At 39.9% G+C, this 25,035-nt stretch overlaps 1 protein-coding gene across 1 annotated transcript; it reads left to right on the top strand.

Annotated features, from left to right (window-relative positions):
- Window positions 1-11,364: 11,364 nt before the first annotated feature.
- Window positions 11,365-13,094, top strand: LOC129772830 (nucleolin). Its single transcript, XM_055776333.1, has 2 exons — window positions 11,365-11,634; window positions 11,985-13,094. The coding sequence occupies exons 1-2, from the start codon at window positions 11,592-11,594 to the stop codon at window positions 12,794-12,796; spliced, it is 855 nt and encodes a 284-aa protein (XP_055632308.1). The 5' UTR covers window positions 11,365-11,591; the 3' UTR covers window positions 12,797-13,094.
- Window positions 13,095-25,035: the final 11,941 nt, after the last annotated feature.

Raw genomic sequence — 25,035 nt, 5'->3', positions numbered from 1 at the left:
ACAATATTTGCTTCCTCACTGATTATAACTTCAATTATCTTGATCTCATTTGTACTGCGCGTTCATCATACTTCTTTGAAAAATAAATAATGAAAATAATACATCGAAACTATGGAAAAAAAAATCCTCTGATCTTGTCCTCGATCTTTTATTTTTGGGGTTATCTTGGGTACCAGGATTAATCAGATCTGGAACATGCACAACATCAGAACCAAATGGTACCTGGTCAAAGTTTTCTGAATATTAAATATTAAAATATTAAAAATGCGTTCGCTTCCGTCATACTTAGGTAACACAGTTCTCAAACTATTTTAACCGCCATACAAACTTCAAAGGTGAGTTTTATTCAACATCCGCCTCTAGATTCACCACCTTGTGGCCAATAGAGCAATTATCAAATTATCACTCACACATATTAAGCGTCCAGTGGGGTATACCCACCTGTCGACGGTTCCTATTTAGATTAATGCGAGAGTTCATGTACCAGCAGGAAGGAACTGGCTCTCTGGCTCTATTCATTGCGATAAAGAATGCGAAATCCGACATGATAGTGTAACACAATTTACAAGCTTTGAAATATAAGACCACAAGCTCTACTTTTTTTGCGTTGTTGCCACCTGGTGGTCGCTAGCGCTAGCGTGAAATGCACGTTGTATAGAAAGATGAACTCTTTTGAAAAAAGGTTCATTCATAAAATAAATTATCGAAAATGGATGCGAGCCATTAGGTCGTATGAATAAAAAAAAAGTATTTACTTATTCTGCCCGTTTCCAAGTAAAGTAAACTTTCCTAGTCTTCTTCTTAAATGGCGTTAACGTTCCCTATGGAACTTTTGCCGTCTCAACGTATGCATTAACTAGCGTCATTTATTAATGCTTAGTTGAGATTTCTTAAGCCAAATAACACGCCTTGAATGTATTCCGAGGGGCAAGCTCTAGAATACGCGTGACCACAGTGCAAGTCGAAAGAGATTTCTTTGACGAAAAATCCCCCGGCCAGGACGGGAGTCGAACCCGAACACCCGGCATGATAATGTGAGACGCTAACCACTCGGCCACGGGTGCACTAAACTTTCCTAGTATTTACTTGAATTCGTATGAATAAAAGTTTTCATTACTAATTTCATTTTCGAATTCGAACATAGTTTTTACTTTGTCAAACATCTATTAACTGATTGTTTAGGTTCCTTTTCAAAACGTTTTTTTGGACAAAGCGTGAATTCGCGATGAAAAAGGAATAGTGTCGAATTTCAATTAGGGACCATAGTTTGGGTCCCTATCTGGTTAGTGTAAAACTTATCATATTAGAAGACACGAAGCCAGTTTTCAAAAGTTAAAATTTGAATGAAAATGTTCACATCATGTTATTTAATCACTTAAAACATTTTTTTCCGACTTTTATTTAACCCTTTGTCTATACATTTCCAACATCATTACTGAAACTTTTCATTATAATATAAAGTTGTCTTCAAAAACAATATTCGTACAAGATTTTTTCACCACTAGCAAACAAAAGTGTTTTTCATTTAAACAGAATGCCAAATTGGTACGTAAAGGTTATTTTTCATTCATAACTTAAGTTTTAAAAACGTGTTCATTCCGCCTGAAAATCAATCAATTTTTTTACGCTCCCCTAAACTAGTAAACGAAGCTCAATGCCATCAATGCGGATCGTTAACTTGTTTAACTTCAAGCGCAAGAAAGCAGAAACATAAATCGGATATGACATCAAAACGAATGATAGTGTTTTCAGATCCAAAGTATGGTATACTTGATAATAACGAAGTAAATACTTGATGAATGCTGTTTTATTCATACGAAATCAGCTAAACATCCATTTTAGAAAAGTAAATACTTTGTTGTTTCTTTTATTCATACCAAACATAGTGAAAACCAAGGCGCCTCTATATATATAGTTATACATTTATACAAGCGCCTTGGTAAAAACTTAATCTCAGTGCTCGACTGCTCGATTGAAGTAAAGTAAAGGTGAATTTTGTTTTTATTCATACGGCCTATTGACGAATTTACGTTTTTTACAACCAGATGGCGCAACGAGTAAAATGAGGATGTTTTGTTTTTTGACGTAGGACTACGTCTTTCATTTCTATACCGGGGTGTAAAATCAAAGTTTCGAAAACGAAAGCGTTACGCCGGAGACCGAGATTTTGAGCGTTAATAGCTCCTAAACAACTGAACGAAATGGTATGATAAACACTTCATTCGAAAGATAAAATGTCTACGCGTTATATACTTGTTACTTTTTGATCCAAAAACTTGTTTCAATAGTCTTAAAATTGCTTTCAAAACAGGCTATTGAAATCACCAATCGGTATATAAGCGAGCGGCGCTCGGAAATTCACTCAGTTCTAATTGAACAGCGATTGGAGCATGTTGTCGCTGTTGCGGTGAAGCTCTTTATTTATCATGAAGGCGCGGATGAACGGTGTCACCAAGAGCCTGTTTGTGCACCCTAGGCCAGAAGGGAATCTATCAGGAGGAGAGTGATGCCACAAACGGTTCCCTGGGAAGACATCGCTACACACACATACACGCGCGGCTATTAACAGGTGGTTATCGAGTTGGCATTAACCACTGGTGGGCTTCCAGTATCGAGGAAAATGTGGAAATATCTAATCGTTACTGAAAATAATCTGCCAGTTCCTTTGGGAATTTTCAAAATATATTCATGTGAAAGAGTTTAATTGAATGTTTTCTATCCATGTAACACTGTGACCAAATACATTTGGTTTTGTGGTTTTTCAATCAATCGCAATTAACAGGATAGCTTCTGAAGATTATTCTTCCCCATCAGTAGGATATTTCCGTATCCAATATTGTATGCGCCCGCAATCGATTATTGCTCAGTCGCCGAAAGTTCCGAGCTCAGAGAGTTCATTCCCCTCTAGTTTGCCTTCCAAATTGCCATCGTAAACCACACCTTCTCTCGATTCAATCACACACAAAAAGCATACTTAAGCGATATTCTGGTGGTGAGACACATTCATTTTTCGTGAGGACATCGACAAGACAACATCGTTGCCTAACGTGCTGGAGGAGGTGGACGGCGAAGGATCGACACATACACGCGCAGAACTCTTTCCGTTAGGATGCCATTCAGCATCGAGAAAGTTCCGGAAAGATCTACTCATTGCTGGAAAATAATCTGCCAGTTCCTCTGGGAATTTAAAAATACATTCATGTGAAAGAGTTTATTTGAATGTTTTCTATCCATGTAACACTGTGACCAAATACATTTGGTTTTGTGATTTTCCAATCAATCGCAATTAACAGGATAGCTTCTGAAGATTATTCTTCCCCATCAGTAGGATATTTCCGTATCCAATATTGTATGCGCCCGCAATCGATTATTGCTCAGTCGCCGAAAGTTCCGAGCTCAGAGAGTTCATTCCCCTCTAGTTTGCCTTCCAAATTGCCATCGTAAACCACGCCTTCTCTCGATTCAATCACGCACAAAAAGCATACTCAAGCGATATTCTGATGGTGAGACGCATTCATTTTTCGTGAGCACATCGACAAGACAACATTGTTGCTGAGAGTGCTGGACAGCGAAGGATCGAGATCTCCCCTGAAACGCAAGCAGTTTGTTTGAAACTGTGAGGGAGCACAGAGAAGCCGATCCTTCAGGAGAAGAGAAGGTGACCATCGAAGCAGCCGCTACACACACACATACACGCACGGAATTCTTTTCATTTGGATGAATGGCATCGAGAAAGATCCGGAAAATAATCGACCAGTTCCTCTGGGAATTGAAAAATACATTCATGTAAAAGAGTTTATTTGAATGTTTTCTATCCATGTGACACTGTGACCAAATATGTTTCAATCAAGTGCTATTAACAGATCGTTATCGAGTTAGCATTAACCACTGGTGGGCTTCCAGTATCGAGGAAAATGTGGAAATATCTAATCGTTACTGAAAATAATCAGCCAGTTCCTCTGGGAATTTAAAATTACATTCATGTGAAAGAGTTTATTTTAATGTTTTCTATCCATGTAACACTGTGACCAAATATGTTTCAATCAAGTGCTATTAACAGGTGGTTATCGAATTAGCATTAACCACTGGTGGGCTTCCAGTATCGAGAAAAATGTGGAAATATCTAATCGTTGCTGGAAAATAATCTGCCAGTTCCCCTTGGAATTGAAAATTACATTCAAGCGAAAGAGTTTATTTTATTGTTTTCTATCCATAAAATATCCATATAATACATTTGGGTTTGTGATTTGTCACTCAAGTACAGTTAGCAGGAAAGCTTTTTAAGATAATTCTTCAGAACAAGGTTTTTCGTATCCTATATTGGATGCATAAATCCTTGTGCCTCCAACGTAACGCTCTCGTTTTCGAAGTCCCCCAAATATTCATTTATTCATTCATTCAGAATGGATTTAGATTCTGCTTCAAACAAATGATCTCTAAATCAACGATAGTCCTACGTCACCCTTGCGGTTATACCATAGATATAATCCACTTCCTGTTTCTTTCCTGAAATTCTTTCAAATTTTCTAGAAAAATCAGAATTTATCTTCAAATTTCCCGGTTTCATGTATTCTTTCCTCGCTGAAAAGGTTAGAAAATCATCATTTTCGAAGATTATCTATGACTTTGTTCAAATCGCGTGTTGAAATCATCGTAAATATACAAAACTCCAACTTTCTTACCATATACTGACGACATTCAATGGCTGAAATGAATCTAAATTGAAATAAAATGAATAATCACCACCGAATCTTGCTTTTCAGTGCGTGAAATAAACAAACACCCTCACTTTTGTGGTTCTGAGCTCTAATGTAGATGTCGCATGAGCTGATTCAGCTTTGCGTAAATTCGTCAATTGGCCCTGATTCTTCAATACACTTCACGGTGGAAACGAAATAAACGGCACGCCATTGAACTACGTTTTACGAGTTAGTGAAGTGTCGAAAATAATAATTTTTGAGACATTGTCGGCATCCATATAGACATCCAATATTACCGTTTTGTCTATCCCCCGTAGCTTATTCACCCCTTATGAAACCCGCATCGTGCGGTCCACAATCTTTTCTCCTGGTTTATCCAGGAATGTACCCTAGAAAGGACTTTTAGATAATCCGCACCGCGAATCATCCGCGTTAATCGGGGTTCTACTGTATATCACACATCCCCTATGTTAATTCCATTCGCGATGACGATGGAACGGTGTCGACATCTGGATACGACATTAGTTTGTATGAGGCAAACCATTAACTATCAGATTAGTCGGCCCAAAGGCAGTTTTAAATAGCTAAAAATTGCATGATTTTTTTTTTTCTTGGTGTTATTTAAAGTACGTTATCATGATCCTAATTAAAACTATTTTCTATAAATTTTCAGATATTCTCACCAAAAACTACCATTATGATATAAAATTATTTTTAGACACAATTTTGGCCGCCTTTCTGTAGCCAGCATAGAAATGAGCATAGACATCATAACCTAAAATTAAAAATGAAGTACTCCTGGCGATTCTCCGATAGTGATTTTAATGGCAAATCGCCAAGAAAGCTTCCGGATGGGTATCCAAACATCGCTTGCCAAAGGAAACTATCCAACGTAATCAAATATTAACATATATGACTCCAAACAGTAAACAATACGCGAGCCCCCTGAGCGCGAGCCCTGTCTTATGCTGCCTACACTCAATTTGCATTGGTTGGGATAGGGTTGCCAGGGCCCCGATGTAAACGCCGTTACCCAGGCAGCAACCAAAATCAAGCTCCCCCCGCTGGTGGTGAAGGCGGTCGCTCTTGACAAACTCATCAGCGAATTCGCATCGATGGGTGTTACAACAGAGAACAAGCTGTGTGATATAATTCAGTCTTTTTCCAAGCTGTTAACATTGTTTGTTTTCCGTCATCACAAGCGCTTCGTTGGTGCCTTTGAGAATGCATCAATGCATTAAACTGACGATATGGCGAAGCAGGCCGTACGGTTGAGCACCAAAAAATTATTTGAGGAATACCAAGCATCTTGAATGTCTTACTGGAATGTTATAAGTTATTTGGGTTCGCGTGCCAATCGCAAAACTGATCATAATGAAGCATGGCTACTGTTTTCGAGGTTGTTATTAGCAAAAAGAGTTTATTTCGCTTGTTTAGTCACCATGAAAGTAAATGTCGTTCTGGAATTTTGTATGTGATTAGGTTTCGCTTGCCAGTAGCAAAACCTCCTCCACTAAGGGTGACAACTGCGCTTCTCTCCAGCATGAGAAAGTAGTGCAACTTTTTTCGAGGCCATTAATATTAACATAAGCGTTTCTTTTGAGAATAGCGCAAAATGATGAGAAGTGTTTATATTCCTAGTAGTTTCAAGCCATCAATGTATGGCGACTTATATAAAATAACAGTGTAGTTCTACGTCAACAATGCGGTTGTATCTTGGACACAACCTCCTATAATTTTTTTTGCTACGTATGCCTGGGTACCCTTCCATGCTATGCGTTGTTTTATAGTCATTGCTTAAGGGCGGGCCCCTATTTTGAAACTTTTAGCAAACAATACCTAAAGAGTCACATAGGGGTTTTTGAAAATCCGAAAATATGCCAAAATTAAAGCCATTTTTCTTAAAACTGAGTTATCTTTCATGAAAAATCGGCTCATAAAAAACTGTAAAAAATGAAATATCAGTCACAATTGCATCATTTGACGTAAATTAAATTTTATTTAAGCACAAGAAGCCTATTGAAGACGGTGAAAGGAGTTTTATTGTTTCAGGAGAATTGTTGTTTGATAATTTTAACAATGAATCTGAAATAATAGCTTTGATAAAAAAAATCGAGGGGTTGTATCCGAGATACGACCGCTGAGGACGTAGGACGACGCAATTTTTTTTTAATATTGTTGGTTTATCATTTCGGATATTATTTGCGAATACGTCGAAAGTTCATAATGTTCCGGGAACCGTGAAAAGGTTTGATGGCTTGCGTGGTTTTGTAGAACCATTTCGAGAAGCAACGATTCTTTCTTGCCTTTGCTAGAACAATACACTAATTGATCATATGTCGCAATTTGTTTCTTTATATCAATGCACGCATTGCACTGGGTATTTAACGAGAGGCATCATCCGTGCATCCCAATTCAACAAGCATCAAACACGCGTCTAACAGATGCATACAGTTGCAGCGATAAACTTCAAGTGAAATATTCGCTAGCGTTCACAGATCGAGGGGAAACATAAATCACAAAACGAGCAAAATAAGCGACCTTTGTTGTTTTGGACACAGAAAGTTTCTAAGAATTTTTCCAGAGGAGATGCAATACTTATACGCTAGCGACATCTTACTTCGCAAATATTCCCTTTTCGCTATCTCCCTTCGTTGTTTCTATTATTATTATTCTTCTTCTTCTTTTCTTTTATTTACGGAGACTTTAAATCCAACGATTAATTCGTCTCCGACTGTTTCTAATCTAGCGGCTGCATAAGTTGCTCGTCATTGACAGCTCTGTTCGGGAAGGCACACAAATGGACAGGACAAATGTATGAGGAAATGGGAATGCTTCCAATTTTCATCAATTTAAACCATATACAGAATATGGGATTGTAATGTCTAGCATATTAAACAAATCTTAGAAAGTTTCCGATTCGATTGGTACGCAAATCGCTGAAATCCGTTCGCAGCAAAAATAGTTATTAACGTAAACTTTATTTCATAAAAACGTGACCTATTTTCTGATTTGGCACCCTTAATGTAAGACGTAGTCCTACGTCAAAAAATCGCTGTCAAGAAACACAGTTATACGTAGAGCAGAAGCTAAATTTGGATAAGATGCTGATAGAAAGTATTGATGATTTCCGGTTGCATTCTTACAACTCGACAAATCAAATGATACCACAAAGTTATGAGTATCCAAAAGGATGTGTTTGCAGGATATGTCTAAGAAAGATGTATTTTTAATAAATTTTTATCAATGAAGGAACAAACGACATATACAACTCGTTCAAGTCTTTCATCACTAAAGCATAGTTTCCAATACAAAAATTGGTATCGATTACGCCTTATGGAGCTCGGTTGGAAGTCGTGATGGATTTATGAATCATTGCAAAATTGATGATAATATTCCAAATTTTATCAACTACTATCGTATCCATCGGCAAATACTGTGCGCATAAATATTGAAATGGGTGACCGGAATAAATCGCCACAGTAAACAACTGCAACAGAAACAACCGCTTAGAAAAAGTGTAGTAGGCTAGAAATATTTGGCGCGGGAAAAACATCATGTGCCTCACATTTCTATTATAAATTTATTCTCTTGTTCTCGTTTTTCGAAATTTATTCTGAGGACAATGTAATGGGGACGAAGTCCCCATTTGGCGAGGATAAGGAATCGAGGCGGCCCATGCCGCCAAGATGACGCAATCCGAGTCCACCGCCGACCCGCCGTCGGAAGCGGCGGTGTCTCGCACGCAAACCTGGGATCCACTGATTGCCCGGTTAGTTTGAAACATAGGATACGATCCTTTAGCAATGTCCGACCGAGCTCTAGCGAGCGTCGGACGGTATACGTCTGCCCGGGGCGTTACGTTTGCCTGGGGCGATACGTTTGCCCGGTTAATTCTTGTTTTGAAATACAATACCGCGCCACAATATTTATAGCCTACTACACATTTTATAAGCGGTGGTTTCTGTTGCAGTCGTTTTCTGTGGCGATTTATTCCGGGAACCATTGAAATGCGATGAGGTGGGGAATTTGGCACTCAAAATAGTCAAGATAGGTAAAATAGTCAACTGCGAATAAAAAGGCAGTTTGCAAAACGCAAATTCAGGGCAAGAGAATTGTGGATCAAGTATCGTAGAATTATTATTACACTCCGAGGTGCCAAGTTTTTTTAAAAAAAGAATTAATGGCAACTGCCAATAAATCATATCCTCAATAAGTGGGTACATGATCTCGTTTTTCATTGTGTCAATATAGCGAATCAAAATTGAATTTGAAACATCAAGGAAAAAACTGAAAATACTCTTAAAAGCACAATTTAGGAGACGATATTTAAAACAATTCGAAAATATTACAACTAAATCAGCAGATTAAAACACATGAATACGATCGTTATGCAGATTGAAATTTTTTTTTGTTACGAAATGAGTTCGATAGAAGATTTGAAGTTATTCCAAAAATAATATAATTTATGTCACTTCTATTCAATGATAAAATCAACATAGAAGAAATGTCAATGAAATTAGAAAAGCATTGATTGAAAATGGAATCTTCAATTTGCATGGCGATATATTTTTAAAATAAAGAGAGATGAAGCTCTTGATTTCAAAAGAAAATGTTTTGCGAATAACTTTTTTCGGATATACTTATACCCGAAAACAATATTTTCTACTATGAATACAATCGAAACCAAACATCGCTTTCTTTTGACACATTACTATTTGGCAGCCTGTTTGCAAACAATTTTGAGTGCATTTGAACAAAAATACGAAAAACATATCGAAAATATACAACCTAATGCTTCCAGCGCTTCATCAGATACAAAACAAACATTCAGGATAAAATGTGTTTGAAATAAAATTGTTCGCAATAAAAATTAAAACATACGAAATTAAAGAGCCTATTGGTATAATAACTAACTAGTTTTTGAGAAGAAATTATTATTCTAGTTACCTAAAACTACATTTTAAAATCAAACTACTATTATTAACGATGACTTTAAAAACATATTGTATTGGTACGAAGGGGAGAAGTTTGGCCACCCCTGCTATAGCCAATTACGGTTATAACGAACCTGTAACAAGAAGAACCCGTCGTGTGTTTAATCGTTGTAGTTCATGTTTCGACTTCCATCTGTCTCGTGCGTCCTTTTAAAAGCTCTATTCTGTGACACTTGTGTAATAGTTAGATGTAGCTCGTAGTAGAGATAGTAGTAATAGATTTGGCTAGAGAAAAAGCGAAGCTGGTAATGATGTTTGTAGCCCTATTAAATACAAATAAACTGCTCAAAGTGAATATTAGTATAAGTGAGTAGTTTTCCTCATATTTATACAAAATATCACAATCTCAAACCTAGTGAAAAAATCGAAAAAAGTGGTACTTTTTGGGGTGCCATTTTCACCATTGGCCGGGGGCGCTAGGGGTTAGCGTCTCACATTATTATTGCCGGGTGTGCGGGTTCAATTCCCGTTCTGGTCGGGGGATTTTTCGTCAGAGAAATTTCCTTCGGCTTGCACTGGGGTCACGCATATTCTAGATCTTGTCCCTCGGAATACATTCAAGGTGTGTCATTTGGCTTAAGAAATTTCAACTAAGTATTAATAAATGACGCTAGTTAATGCATACATTGAGACGGCAAAAGTTCCACAAGGAACCTTAACGCCATTCAAGATTCGATTCGATTCTTTGTTTTTAAAAGGCTTTAAACTTTGCAGTTCATTCGCCTCTAATCATTCAAGAAGAAGGGGGCGCTGTCTACCCTCACTACGCCGCTGGACGTTTCATTTTGTTATTTTGCGGAAGAAAACAAAAAGGGATCACTATGATATTAAGGAAAGATCACATAAAACCTTATGACAGACATACAACTGTACTAGCGTTGTACTTCGAAAATTGTATGTCTGTTACCCTGTACAGCGCTAGAACCATGCAAGCACCTCGGTACAATCGCTGTACCTGTACCGACCTATTTTACCGCTGTACATGGCTACAGTTGTACTGTGCGCAGCGCCATAGACGGTTAGTGGTGGGTAGCATGAACAAATCGAATCAAAACACTTGGCAAACATTCTTTTTACTGACATTCTCTTGAGTTAATTACTCAGAATGGAAATTTGCTTGTTGTGTTTGATAGTTTAGACGCTAAATAAAAACCTTTTTCATTGAAATATGTGGTGAAAATTGGAAAAATTCTGATTGTCAGTTTGACATACGGTACAATGTACAACCAAAGTATGTCTGTCATGGTACGATAGTACCTGTACAACGCTGTACTCTTACAACGCAAGTACAGCTGTATGTCTGTCCCTGGTATTATCGTATTTGTCGTTGGATCAGCTTCAAATGTGTCGCCTTTCCTTAATTTTCAAATAAGTAATAAAGCACAATATTTGGAAAACTTTATGACGTCGAACAAACTGAAATTGTTTGTAAACTAGCTTCACCCAAGCGATGTGACATACCTGGTATTCTATTTACTTTGAACGAAACAAACAGAATGACGTTTACTTTTCTTCGCCACTAACACTGCTGTTGGGGTTGCGATTTCCTCACCTCCGAAAGAATTGCTCGCAAATACACTGCACGTGTGTTCGTGAACCGGCAAATTGTTTCGCACATGCATGATTCAACGCGCTAGTATTGGTACTAGCCACTACTGCTCGGAAGTAAAATATTCCTCGCACAGATCCTGCTCTGCTCTCACCATTTTCATCGGTGGTCGATCGGCGGCGTTTGAGCTGCAAGCAAGCATTATTTCCAGCATCAACATTAGGAAAGAAGCAGCAAAAAAAAAAGCAAGCGCTATCAAGGAACCGCATCGCATCGTATCGCAGTGAACACGACCCAAAAAAGTGCCGGAGACCAGTTGGAAACGATTAAAGAACAGCTTAAAACATGGCAGAACCCACAAAGGATGAACTTCGCAAGGAAATTGCCGGTAAGTAGCGCGTGCGAAGGGAATGAAAGTGCGAATATTATTCGAAGCGCATTTTGTATTTTGCGATTGTGAACGGGGACTGCATTGGAGAAAAAATAAAAAAAAACTCAATGAGCATTGAAAATGGAGATTTTTATGTTTTTCCCCCGTCTCCATCAGCCAAATACACGCTGTAGAAATGCATGAAAATATTCAAAATAGTGGGGAATTTTATCATACTTCATCATGGTATTTAATAATCTTGAAAGCGAATAGAACAAATTTGGCAATGTACCGATGGAGAAGCTTCCCGGATTGACAGGGAAGAAAAGAAAGAAAATGGTGATATTTCATTACGAATTTTTTTACAGCTATCCTGAAAGATGCTAACTTGGAGGAAACGGCCGCCAAGAAGGTGCGCCTACAGTTGGAAGCGAATCTCAAATGTGATCTCTCCGCTCGGAAGAAAGAAGTTGACGATCTGGTTATGGAGTACGTGAATGCCCAGGAGTCGGATGAAGGGGACGATTTAGATGAGGAAGAAGAGGAGAAGGAACCTCCGAAAAAGAACGATAAGAAACCGGCGGCAAAGAAGAAGCAAGAGAGTGCCGATGACGATGAGGAAGAAGATGAAGAGGACGAGGAGGAGGAGGATGAGTCCGAAGATGAAGGAGCTAAGAAAAAGGGCAAGCGCGGAGCACCGGCTAAGCGAGGATCTGCCAAGAAGAAGAAACGCGGCTCCGATAGTGAGGAAGAGTCGGAAGGTTCTGAAGAGGAATCGGACGATGACTACAAGCCGAAGAAGGGTGCTAAAGGAGCCGCTAAGAAAGCTCCGGGTCGCAAGAAGAAAGGTGGTTCGGAGTCCGATTCCGACGAAGATTGGAAACGACAGGCAAAACAGAAGGGAAAGAAAGCTGGCCCTGGCAAGGGCAAAGGTAAAGGAACAGGTTACACACGACCCTACAACCTTTCGCCTGAGCTGGCCGCTATCTGTGGGGCGGATGCGCTTCCCCGGCATGAGGTTGTTAAGAAAGTTTGGGCCATAATCAAGGAACGGAAATTGTATGATCCTAAAAACAAACAGTATGCCATCTGCGACGCAGAACTGCAGAAAGTGATTGGCGTCAAACGATTCCGCACGTTCGGAATGTTGAAGTATCTCAAGCCACATTTCTTAGATTAAGGAAGGTAGGCAGGCGCTTCTGCGTTTGGGGGAAATAGGCACCGTAACACATCCACGTATGTTATCCCCTAATGTTTTCCTATTTAACAAACTCGCTATATGCGCAATTGGAGAGCTTTCTCCGCCAATTCTATTCCACAGACGCAATTAATGGATTAGTAAGCCATTAACCGCAAACGTATTTTTTTTACTATGAAAATTATTTTCCTCGTTCAAGTAAAAGTGTGAATCGATGGAAACACATCGAACTTATTGGAACTGCGCAAAGAAATAGGCAGCAAAAGAACGCAGAGTCACTGCGGTTCGCGAGGTTCCTTCATTTCGCTTCTAGTGGAAGAAGATACACATTAGATTAACCAATCAAGTGACGAGACAGTAGCAAAAAAAAGCGAATACAATTTGTTTTTTCTTCTATTTTATCGATATTGGAATCCAGCGATCCGACATACTAACCCCCATCCGGTGGTTGATTGATTGATAAAGTAATAACTTTTAAGTATGGTAAATTAAGAATGTAACTAACACAAACTCGTGCGATTGAATAAGAACGTGAAAAAAGTTTCTACGAATAAAAAAACAATTGAAGCAGCCCAACACTTGGGGGAGTAAAAGTGGTACTTTGTGTGAAATTGTTTTCGAACTCCACTGATGATTTTATATCTATATTCTTTGTTCTTCATTATATTCTTTATTCTATTTTTTCCAGATGTCTTCACAATCATATCGGAGGAAACTTTCATAAATTCATAACATACTTTTGAATTAAATTTGATAGCTTATTCAATGTTTATTCTAATTATTCTCAGTATTCTTATCAGTGCCACAAATTATCAAAATTTATTCACGAATGAAGGAATTAGATTTTTCCCAGTATCGGATGAATTCTCTTCTGTTGAAACTCAACACCATATCTGTCATAATGAGCATAACATAAGAGTCGAGACGCGCGAACTATGTCTGGTATATTGATCGAAAACAGCATGAACGAATTTCGGAAAGCTTGCATTCAGGCACTTTCATTACTGTCAATAATTTCAGGTGATTATCACGAACGTTAAGTTGATCTTCATCGCTTGCAGTGAATTTTTATTGAATACGTTTCACCCATTGCACATATAAATTGTGGTGTATGCCATTTCCGGGCACTCGTGAATAGATTCATAAAACGTAGCAAGAGTTATTATATACATTCCATTGCTGAAGTCGCCAAAAAAATTTTTTTTTGAATTTCATGCTTTGATTTTCATTGAACACGCAATGATCTTCATTTTCGACCTTACGAATACCATGACGAAAAGGAAGATGCAATTGAAAAATGAACCTCATGGTAAGCTGATGTTGATGTTCATTCCACTGGGGTTCATTGATAGTGTTGTTTCATATTCATCGACTCTCGCTTGAGCAGTAGTTTATCAATACAAGGAAGGCAGAAATTCGCCGAATTTGAATGTCGTGAACGTGAATATTTTCAGCACTGATTCTTATATAGTCGATGTTAGGTCAGAGGGGACCAAGTCGTAAAATAAAAATTCGGGGGGTTGTATCCGAAACACGGCCGCTTAGGACGTAGGACTACGCAATCTTTGTTTTCTAAATTATCAAACACGCGTCTAACAGATGCACACAGTTGCAGCGATAAAAATGAAACATCGCGAAAATTACTGTTTATGAAAAATCGTTTCTCGACTCTCGGTCAAAACCTTCAACAAGAGTTCGGGTTGAGTAGCGTACTGGAGTGGACGTGTGTTTTTGCGCTCCGTGCTTTGACCTTTATGTGCTTGCGATTCCTGCCGTTTTAAAGTGTCATGACCAGTGAAACTGATGAACATTGTTCTAGTGGAATGAAAACCAGTGAAATTCGGTTGAATTCCATGTTTTATAGCCATTTTTTTTTCGGCTCGTAATTATTTGTTAGTTAGAATTTTATCTAACGTTGTGCTCCTGATTGTCGGCACTCTCGCAATGTGCTCTTGTTCGTCACGCTCTCGGTTTCGTGTCTCTCTCAGTTCTCGCGCTCTCAAATGCGTGTGTTCTTATCGTCGCGTAATCGGTTTCGGGAAGACTGTTTACAAATATATGTTATGGGAAAATCTATGCTTAGCTTCATGTGATTGATTTGGAGTTGCTAACGAGTATGAAGATGTTCTTTGGTTTTTTTTTTGACGTAGGACTACGTCTAACCGGAAGATATAGGGGGTGAAATGGAAATCTAGGCACTGAACAAGTAGGAAAAAATGCAAGATTTGAAACGCTTATAACTCGAGCATTTCTCAATAGATCGCAAAGGTTTTTGCATCAATTGATAGGAAATATATCTACGCATCTATCATAACGAATAACATTTCATTTTTCTTGAGATAAATAATTGAATAATTGTGAAATATCAAGCATTGTCAAAATGCACTATGTGCCCATTTTTGATTGGTCAATTTTGTGCTCCTCAAATCGTACCGACCAAAACGGGCAACCAGAGCAGCAGCGAAATAGAATGAAGCACGATTGGAAAGGAAAAAGAAAAAAATTAACGAAACATTGGTCGCAGTCTCACACATGCGTAATTCTCGAGCCAGCCAGTCAGCTTAAAAATCCCCGCTCCGCTGCCGTAACGATCATTCTTTGTGTGGACACCGACTGGACAACATCGTTGCTGGACGAGCTGGACGGCGAGGGATCGAGTGCCTTTCTTAAGGCAAGAGGGCGGAGGGCGGAGGTGGTAGCGCTGGAGTAGAGTAATAGAGTAGAGTAGAGTTTTCAAAGGGCCTTTCTCAAGGCTAGAGACGAATGAACTGCAAAAGTTTGAAGTCTCTGTAATACAAGACCTTCCTTCCTTCCGTAACGATCATTCTCATTCAAACCGTACACCACATCGGTTCGCATCACAACACATCAACAAACCAACCCAAGCAGCCATGTCTGGACATGGTAAAGGAGGAAAAGTGAAGGGAAAGGCAAAATCCCGCTCGAACCGTGTTGATCTGGAGTTCCCCGCAAGGGTAGCTAGGCCGAGCGCGTTAGTACCAGTGCACCAGTCCACCTAGCCGACGTTATATAGTTTCGGCCGCCGAAGTGATCGAGTTAGCTGGCAAAGCTGCTCGCGACGATAAGAAAACCCGCATTCGGAACAGAACACATTCGGTTCGGTGGACATCAAGACAACAGGCAGTTGCAGCGAGTGGCGAGTGGCAAACGCAATCGCAAAACGGCATCAGGTAGCAGAAGAAAAAAGTTTGTTCTTTATACAAACTGCTTTGGTGGCAAATCCAGAACAAGGCTGTATCGAGGGCGTTCGAAATAGTTTTTTTCAAAACCACGAGTACTAAGTTTTCTAAATTGGAACCATTCCATAAAACAAGGCGCTTTTCAGGGCCATTAAACCTTCCAAAAAAGAGTTTAGGAAATACAGTTCAATGCTTTCTAAAACATTATCCAAAAAAATAATAGAAAACAAATTGATTTTTTCATAATTTGTTTGCCAGGATCTGATGAGTATGTGAATTTGGCAGTTGTTCTGAGCTTATTGATAGTTGGGGACTTTCCTGATTATTCAATTTTCATCAATTCTTAAATTATTTCCAGATTGAGGGTACAGAAATTTACAATTAGTTCGACATTTAGCTAATTGGACGGACATGTAATGCGACTTATTTAGTTGGACATTTTTATAAACATAGATATCCAAATTATGACCCCACATTGAAAGTCGACACTGTACCACTGTCATCGCAAATGTTCAATTACAGGTTAAAATCGCCTCCAATGCGACACTGAGTGGCGCTTCGGCACGTCGCATTGAATGTAATTTACTGTACAACATGTCACAAAGCTGGATGGGAAGAAATTTTCCAACTCTGAAAGCTGTGGCGAGTGGCAAACGCAATCGCTAAACAGGAAGGTTTAGCCGAACAAGATGGGGATATCGAGTGATAACAAAACAATAAACTCTTTAGGTTGAAGATAATTTTGTGATCCTGAAAAGGACCCTTTTTAGCCTGCATGTGAATCCAACGAGCGAACAAATCGTAATGAATGTATTTTTTTGCCATCGCTCCCTTTTAACGCTCCTTCGTTCGTCTCGTTGGACTCGCCCCTCTGGCTGAGTCTGCCGATTTGTCTCTATCCTGTGAGTGTGTACCGCTAGAGTATAAAACACGCGGACCCCAAAAAAATATCTTATTTTCTTTCAATCCGTAAACCCGTGTGGTTGTACGGCATCGGCATCGTGAACGTAACAAAGGAGGACAAGTTAAGGGAAAGGCAGTCTCACTCGAACCGTGCAGGTCTCCAGTTCCCTGTTGGTCGCATTCACTGATTGCTCCGCAAGGGTAACTAGGCCGTACGGATTGGTGCCGGAGCACCAGTATACCTAACAGCGATTATAGAGTTTCGGCCGTCGGAGTGCTCGAGTTGGCTTTCAAAGCTGCTCACGACAATCAGAAAACCCGCATCAAGAACAGATCAGCTTCGGTTCGGCGCTCATCAAGGCAACAATTAGTTTCAGTGAGTGGCAACAATTAGTTTCAGTGAAGTGTTTCTCCGGCACGTCGCATTAAATGTAATTTACTGAACAACATGTCACAAGCTGGATGGGAAAAAATTTTCCAACTGTGAAAGCTGTGGCGAGTGGCAAACGCAATAGCTAAACAGGAAGGTTTAACCGAACATATCGAACATAAGATGGAAATATCGAGTGATAACAAAAACACAACACCAAAGGTTCTTTTCAGAACCATCAACATATTAAAGAGTAAACAGTAAACATCCATTTTTCAGGTAGATAGGTAGGTATTCACGTAGGAGAAGAAAATAAAACAATATATTTAAAATATATATTTAACAAAAGCTGTCCCGTTTTTATAGTCCTACGTTACTCCGGTTATGTCCCCGACATAACCCACCCGTCTTTTTTCAAAGGGTCGAGGAACTCGGATTTTAAAATCAGATTCAGTGTTCATACACACACTCTCGTGTACTGTGATGGTGGATGCGACTGTGTGCGAGAGGTGGCCGTACGAGATGTTAAGGTCGTGGGATTGCAGCTGCATTGAATGATATTGGTGTGGATGCATTGCTTTCCCTCGCTTTGTTCGGACTTGCTGCTTCGAGCGGGCAGAGTGGTTTTTTTTTTCGTCAGTTGTGCAGTCAAATTTTTGTGTGAGCTCGAATCCACTGTCAACGTAGCCTTGAGTGCAGTTATGTTGAATCCGAGTACATATGGTTTGATTGTACGATAGCTAAGGTAAGGAGACGAGCTATTTTGTTCGCTTGGTCTGGCCGATTTCGGGTGGCGCGAGGGGACACTGACAGCCGCACCGGTGCAATTCTGTGTAGCTGTTTACTTCTCGCGATTGCATACGATTCGAGTGGCCCTATTTTCGCACAGAGGTTCATCAAATTTATCCAAAATATGGAACTAGTATGAACATAGTAGCTTTAGTGTGTTAATTTATACTCTAATTGAGGGTGATTGTTTCTAGATGAGTTCTCTCGGTTACCTTCTCAGGTTTCCCCACAGTTAAAACTTCGCAGTTGCGATTGGGTTTCGATAACAAATATGTGCAGAAAAATTTGAAATATAATTAATGTTACAAGTTTTCCTTCTCAGGATACCTAAAGATCTCTGCCGCGTGTTGAGATATGAGATTTTCAAAATTTAGTTCCATTCAATAGATTGCGTTTACATAATCACATCACTTACCACAGTGAATCCTGATTCTTACCACTTCCCACTAACAATTATCCCTTCCTTGATAAACGCTAGGGAACCACGCTATAGAGGCGACCCTTCTGGCCTTCGGGCGGCGAATATCATACTAACATTCCTTTCCGTCCCCTGGTGACTGTAAGGACGTGGCCGGCGTCGTTATTGACCATTTAAAGCTCGAATCACCGAAAAATGCACAACGAGAATGATTTGCTAGTCCCAAGCGTCATTCTGTGTGTTCTTTGTGCAATTTGGTTGGTTCAGGTCAATCACGGAGAGCAACTACGAATTGTACAGTCTACCCAAGCTCAAGCTCAAACTCTCGGTCGAAACCTTCAACAAAGCTAGGAGCTTGTTGCACCAGAACAGAGCCGATGCGCACGAGAGCAAATATGAATGGCAACTGAAGGTATCGAAGGTGTCCTATTCACATTAATGAACAAGTTCTAAGTTTCGCGCAACGACAACAAGTAACACACAAAGTCAAACACTGATGGCTAGAGGCGACCTATAATCATTTGCATTCTTCTCTTTTTTCACCTGCTTTGCCATGGCTCGGATGATTGTGTTAATTGCAACGCCAGATGCCCTTCAAGTGAAATATTCGCTAGCGTTCACAGCTCGAGGTGAAACATAAAACACAAAACGAGCAGAATGAGCGACCTTTGTTGTTTGGGACACAGAAAGATTCTGAGAATTTACCTCAGGGTAAATGCAATACTTATACGCTAGCTACAGCTTACTTACTATGCAAGGGTGGGGTTTCTTCGCAAATGTTCTCTTTTCGCTATCCCTTTTCGTTGCTACAGGTTGTTACTATTCTAGCGGCTGCATAAGTTGTCAATGCGTTTGGACAAATTATGTACACCATCATAATAAGATGTTCTACAAAAAAAAGTCACAAGAGGGTTGTGTCCGACACACGACCGCATAGTTGACGTAGGATTCCGTTAGGCTATCTGTTGATTTTGGATATGTTTGAAGAATTACATCGTTAAACTCATTGATAATTATTATTTTAATTATTCGTTTTGTTTGGTTGTTGGGTATTATTTGTTCACTCCACCAGTGTTTACCGAGTGATGACAACAGAAGGATGGTAAACAGTCATTAGATGGTAGGCCTGATCACGAACATCACTGTCACAAACGCATCACGTCACTTACACATCACCTAATCTTTTCGTGTGTATCATCATTGTCACGGACAGTTGCGTGTAAAAATAAACTCCGTGAAGTGAAAGAGTTCATTCCCGTTTATAAGAGACATGTACGTTGCATAATTTCGGGCGTTTGAACGTTATGTCGATTGCATAATTTCGGACGTTTGAATGTTATGTAGGTAAAATTAATAAGTGTATGAGATAATATTCCATTCAATTGAACGTATGTTTTAGAATGACAAGTTTGCGATTATACTTCGATGATTCGGTATTTCAATGCCAACTATTCGGACTCATTCCATGAATCATTTGCTTGGTGCGTTAGTTTGCTGATTCAAACGCTGGTTCAAAGATGAGGAGGAATACTTGGTTGCTCTTGAATGATGTAGTTGTTGAACATATGGGAATGTAATTTCATTTTCTCTTTCTATGAATTACTCTAGAGATAAAGCATGACTATCATGAGTTTAACAATCGATATCTCGCTAACTCTTGTACTCAGCTCTGTCTTACTCGTTTGAATAGTAAGAAGTATTTAGTATAGGTCAACGTTAAAATCATTTTTTAGGAACCGTTTCTACAATTCTGATATATTTTATTGATAATATTTTCTATATCTCAGAATAAACCCGAATTTATCCATCTCAGGATCAGTATAGTCTGAGCTACTCCTATATGGGATTCTGAAGTTTAATTCTTTTATCCTTCCCATTCTCGTGTAATTTGATATACGGGTCATACGGGGCATGAGGTTTGATATAATTATTTAAACAGAAACTGGTCAGTAGCGTCGGTCAGAAGCATAATTTTCATATGAAACACCTGATGAGTTTCAAGGAATTTGCCAAAATCAGAAAATGATTCAGATTTTCTATAGACGGATATCAACATTATGGAAAAAGAACTAGAGAATAATTTGAAAATTATTAATTTAAAAGCTTTACAATGATAGATCCAATTTTTCCTTATTTGAAACTTAAATATTCTTTCATTCAAATTATGTCTTCAAAATAATATCGTTAAAAATATCTATTACGTAAAAACAAATGATCAATGGTCTTATTCGATGTAACTATCGTCCTGATTCAGGTCTTGTCCACCAATTGCGAATGTTTGAATTACAAAAACCAGCTCTGCAATGTTGGGAAAACATTACAGTTATTATTTTATATTCAAAATATCAACAAATCAATATAATACATAATCAATCATAATGATCGTTTAGGGCCATTGGCCTCCATTGCCATTTTATGGGGTTGCAACTCTCTGTTAGTCTAATCCTTAAAATAGAGTCAAACAATTTCTATTCATTTAGGACAATCAAAATTAGACCTTTAATTATGTTTCAATCGGTCTACGGAAACTACATTTCTAGTCCTCAATTACATCCCATAGTGCATTTATCGAATCCAAATAAACTAATTTACGTCCTCTAGATACGTCAGGATTTCGCCACCAAGCAGGTAAATTGCTGTTTGTTTATCTTTTATTCCTTAAGAAGCAAGACACGTTTCAAAATGTTAGCAAAAAAGCTAAATAAATCCGAAATTAAGCTTACTCCATTCCGCGTGACTAGCTTTCACCATCTAAAACACAAGTGACAAATATACTTGTTTTCCCCGTGACGTGACAGTATCGTGATATTCAATCAAGAGTTCAATCAAGTTGTTACGACGGATGGATTTTTCCGGATTCTACACACACGGTGGCAGCCGTAATAACGTTATATACAATTCACTTCGTTTTCACCGTGAAGTGACGTTCGTAATCAGGCCCGGTGTGTATCAGATAAAAGATACCGAAGTGGAACGAAATTTGACGAAAGCCGCCCTCTGTGATCCTAGATGAGATGTCTCCTGTGTTATATATGGATGAAACAAAGAAGAAAAAAACTCAACAATGTAATATAAGATAATTACCAATACAGAACACTATTATCAATTTTTCTCATCAGTAAAAACATGTTACTTTAATATAGAGAAACCGCACCCTACACGGCTCTGGGGCCAAAAACACAACCAAACAAATGGAGCAGGGAAAAAGCCCCTTTTAGTGTGCTTGAGGAGCTCGCTTCTAAAAAGGGCGTAAAAACCCTGCTCATCTTTTGCTGAAATTAGAAGAGAAAACAAACAAAGTTTTATCAGTATAGGTAAATGTAGTAATTAAACATTAGATCTGTTCGAATAAACCTGTATCCTTTAGGAAATCGATGGTCCTTTTTTCCTCGACGTCGTCGTCCGATAGTGCTGTCCTTATGGTGTCTGCAACCTGAAACTTTATTCTAGAAGCATTAAATCTAGAGCATGTGATTAATATGTGTTCCACCGTGAGTCTTACATTGCACGACTCACATAGTGTTGGTTCCGATCCACACATGATGAATTTGTGTGTTAAATATGTATGCCCGATACGTAAACGAGTCAGACATACTTGATTAGATCGGAGAATACTATCCTTCCAGGGAAGGGTAGTATTCTTGATCCTTCTTAAGAAGAGGTCACGGGAAAAATACCAACTGTTCTCCCAGCTCAATCTGAGGGATTGACTGACCCATCTGATGGTGTCTGTTGCTGGGGAGGAGGTGGTCCATAGTTCGGAGAGCCTACCCTCCTTGGCGAGACGATCAGCCTGTTCATTACCCTGGATTCCGCAGTGCCCTGGGACCCAGCAGAAAGTGATGTCCTTCCCTGTAATTTTTTCCTCAATGCTTTGTATCCAAGGGTGTTTACTATCGCTACTTTGTAGCGCCCGTAATGCACTATAGGAATCTGAGAAGATCACCACTTTACTGTCGTTATCACAGAGTGATGTCGCGACAAGGAGAGCGGCAATTTCGGCGGAGTATACCGAACATATGGAAGGCAGTTGGAATTTTAGCTCCGTGTTATTGGCAAAAACTCCAAACCCTGTTAGGTTTCCATCAAAAGACCCATCTGTGAAGATTTTGTGGTGGGTGTGATACTTGTTATGAAGGTGGTTATTAAAACAGGCCGTAACAATGCTGCTGGCTTCCCCAGCCCTTACAGCATTTTTGATTGACCAGTCTATCTTTGGCGGATGTGCATGCCATGGGCGTTGACCGACTCTGCTTAATGGGGCAATAGTCGGGAGGGTGACTTGGCTAATATTTTGCAGCCAAATGTTGGCTCTGGAGTAAATGGATAGAAGATCCGGGTATTTCTCGGACGTCCGGATGGCTTTAGTGGCTAGCATATTTGTGAGGAAGTGTTCGAAAGGAACTGCGCCAGCCTCCACAAGCAGAGCGTTTATTGGGCTGGTCTGAAAGGCTCCTGATGCATGTCTAATCACACTATGGTAGATAGGCTTTAGGTGATTCAAGTGAGCCCAAGAGGCACGGCTGAAAAGTTCGATACCGTAACGAATTCTAGAGAAGATAATGCTTTTGCCTATGTTGCAGATGGTTTTACGAGAACTCAAGCGGCATCTGCCACCTAAAGCTTTCATCAGCCGCAGGCGGCACTTCATACTAGCTTTAGCATTTCTGAGGTGTTGTCCGAAAGATAGTTTACTGTCAACTAGCACTCCGAGAATTCGGACAGAGCTGACTCTCTTAATAGGCCTGCCATTGATTAGACATGTTCTAAACCTTTTCCTATGACCTTTACATTTGCAGCAGTGCATTATATTGGACTTCTCTGCAGAAAACTTAAACCCAATGGAATTTGCCCAGTTACTAACAGCCGAGACTCCTTCCTGCAGTCTTCTGCGGGCCATTTCTGGGAAAGTATTTCTTGCCATCAGCAGTAGATCGTCTGCATAGGCCAGTACCTCGGTGTTTTTAGGGATAACCTCTAGAACGGACTGCATAGCAACGAGGAAGAGGGAAACTGATAGAACCGAACCTTGTGGTACTCCGTTTTCTAGGCAACGGTGATCCGAAAGTACTCCTCCGAAGTAAACTTGAAAACCTCGATTGGTGAGGAAACAGCGAAGAATGTTGAAGAGGGAGCCTTCAAAACCCCATCGGTGGAGTTGATCGATAATGTTATGGCGCCATGTGGTATCGTAGGCTTTGGCTAGATCGAGTGAAGCGATTTCGCTGTGTTGGCCCTTTTCGATAGTCTCTTGTAGGAAATGATCGAGTTGACTGAAGTAGGTGCCCGTACCTTTACCTCGGCGGAAGCCATGCTGTCTGGGGTCCAATAGTTGGTATTCTTCAAGGGCCGTCCTAAGTCTTCGATCGATCATTCTTTCGAAGACTTTCCCTAAGCAGTTGAGGAGGGTTATGGGACGGAAATTATTCGCGGCCCGTTTACTCTCCTTCACCTTTGGGATAGGTATTACCAAGCCCGTTTTCCATGTATCTGGGAAATAGCTGTTAGCCCAACATTCGTTGTATATCTGGAGGAGTAGAATTTTTGCATGAAGAGGTAGATGCTTAATCATCGGATATTCGATTCCGTCTGGGCCGGCTGATTTGCTTTTGGATATTTTTATGGCCCATAACAACTCGTCCAAGGAGAACTTATCGTTGTATTTGTGGACCTGTTCCGAAGCAGGAGGAAAAACTTTAAGTTCCGCCTCCGCCTTAATAGCCTTGAATTCGTTGGTGTAGTTGGAGGTGGCTGAAATAGTGGCAAAGTGGTCGGCTATGATGCCTGGGTCTTCGGAGAAGGTGCCGTTAATTTCGAGGGAATAGCAGTTTGAAGCTTTCTTGCCACTAAGAGAGTTGACCTTGTTCCAAAGTTCAGATGTCGAAGTTTTTGGTGTTGATGCCATCAAGGAATTCCATCCAACTGTTTTTCTTGGCTTCGGTTATTACCTTCCTGGCTAGAGCTCTAGCCGTTTGGAAGTTTGTTAGGGCAATCATTTTGCAAGCGCTTCCATTAGGAAGGCGTCGTAGGATACGGAGGGATTTTCTTCTTCTTTTGATGGCCTGTGCAACTGCATCGTTCCACCATGGGACAGCCTTTCGGCCGGGTTTCCCACTAGTATGGTGGATATTTTGTTCAGCCGCCAAAACGATGGCGTGGGTAAATTCTTCCACGGAGCAGCTTTCATGTTCAGAAAGTAAGCTGTTGATTGTGGATTCGAAGCCTTCCCAGTCAGCCGACTGGTATATCCACTTCCTGCGCAAACGAATGTTTGGGTTTCTTGACAGGGTTCGGATGTGGATGGGGAAATGATCACTACCTCTGAGGTCACTATCAACGGTCCAGCTCAACCTGGGGGCGAGGTCCCAGGAAGCAATCGTGATGTCAATGGCCGATGATGATCCGCGATGGATATCTATCCTGGTATGACGGTGATCGTTAAGTATGATGAGGTTTAGTTTTTGGACGATTCCCAAAATTGTTTTACCTCTTTTGTCACATTTGTTTCCTCCCCATGAAGAGTGGGAGGCGTTAAAGTCAC

Source organism: Toxorhynchites rutilus, chromosome 1 (assembly GCF_029784135.1).
Source record: "Toxorhynchites rutilus septentrionalis strain SRP chromosome 1, ASM2978413v1, whole genome shotgun sequence".
Taxonomy (NCBI): domain Eukaryota; kingdom Metazoa; phylum Arthropoda; class Insecta; order Diptera; family Culicidae; genus Toxorhynchites; species Toxorhynchites rutilus.
This window is presented reverse-complemented; position numbering and strand designations above follow the sequence as displayed.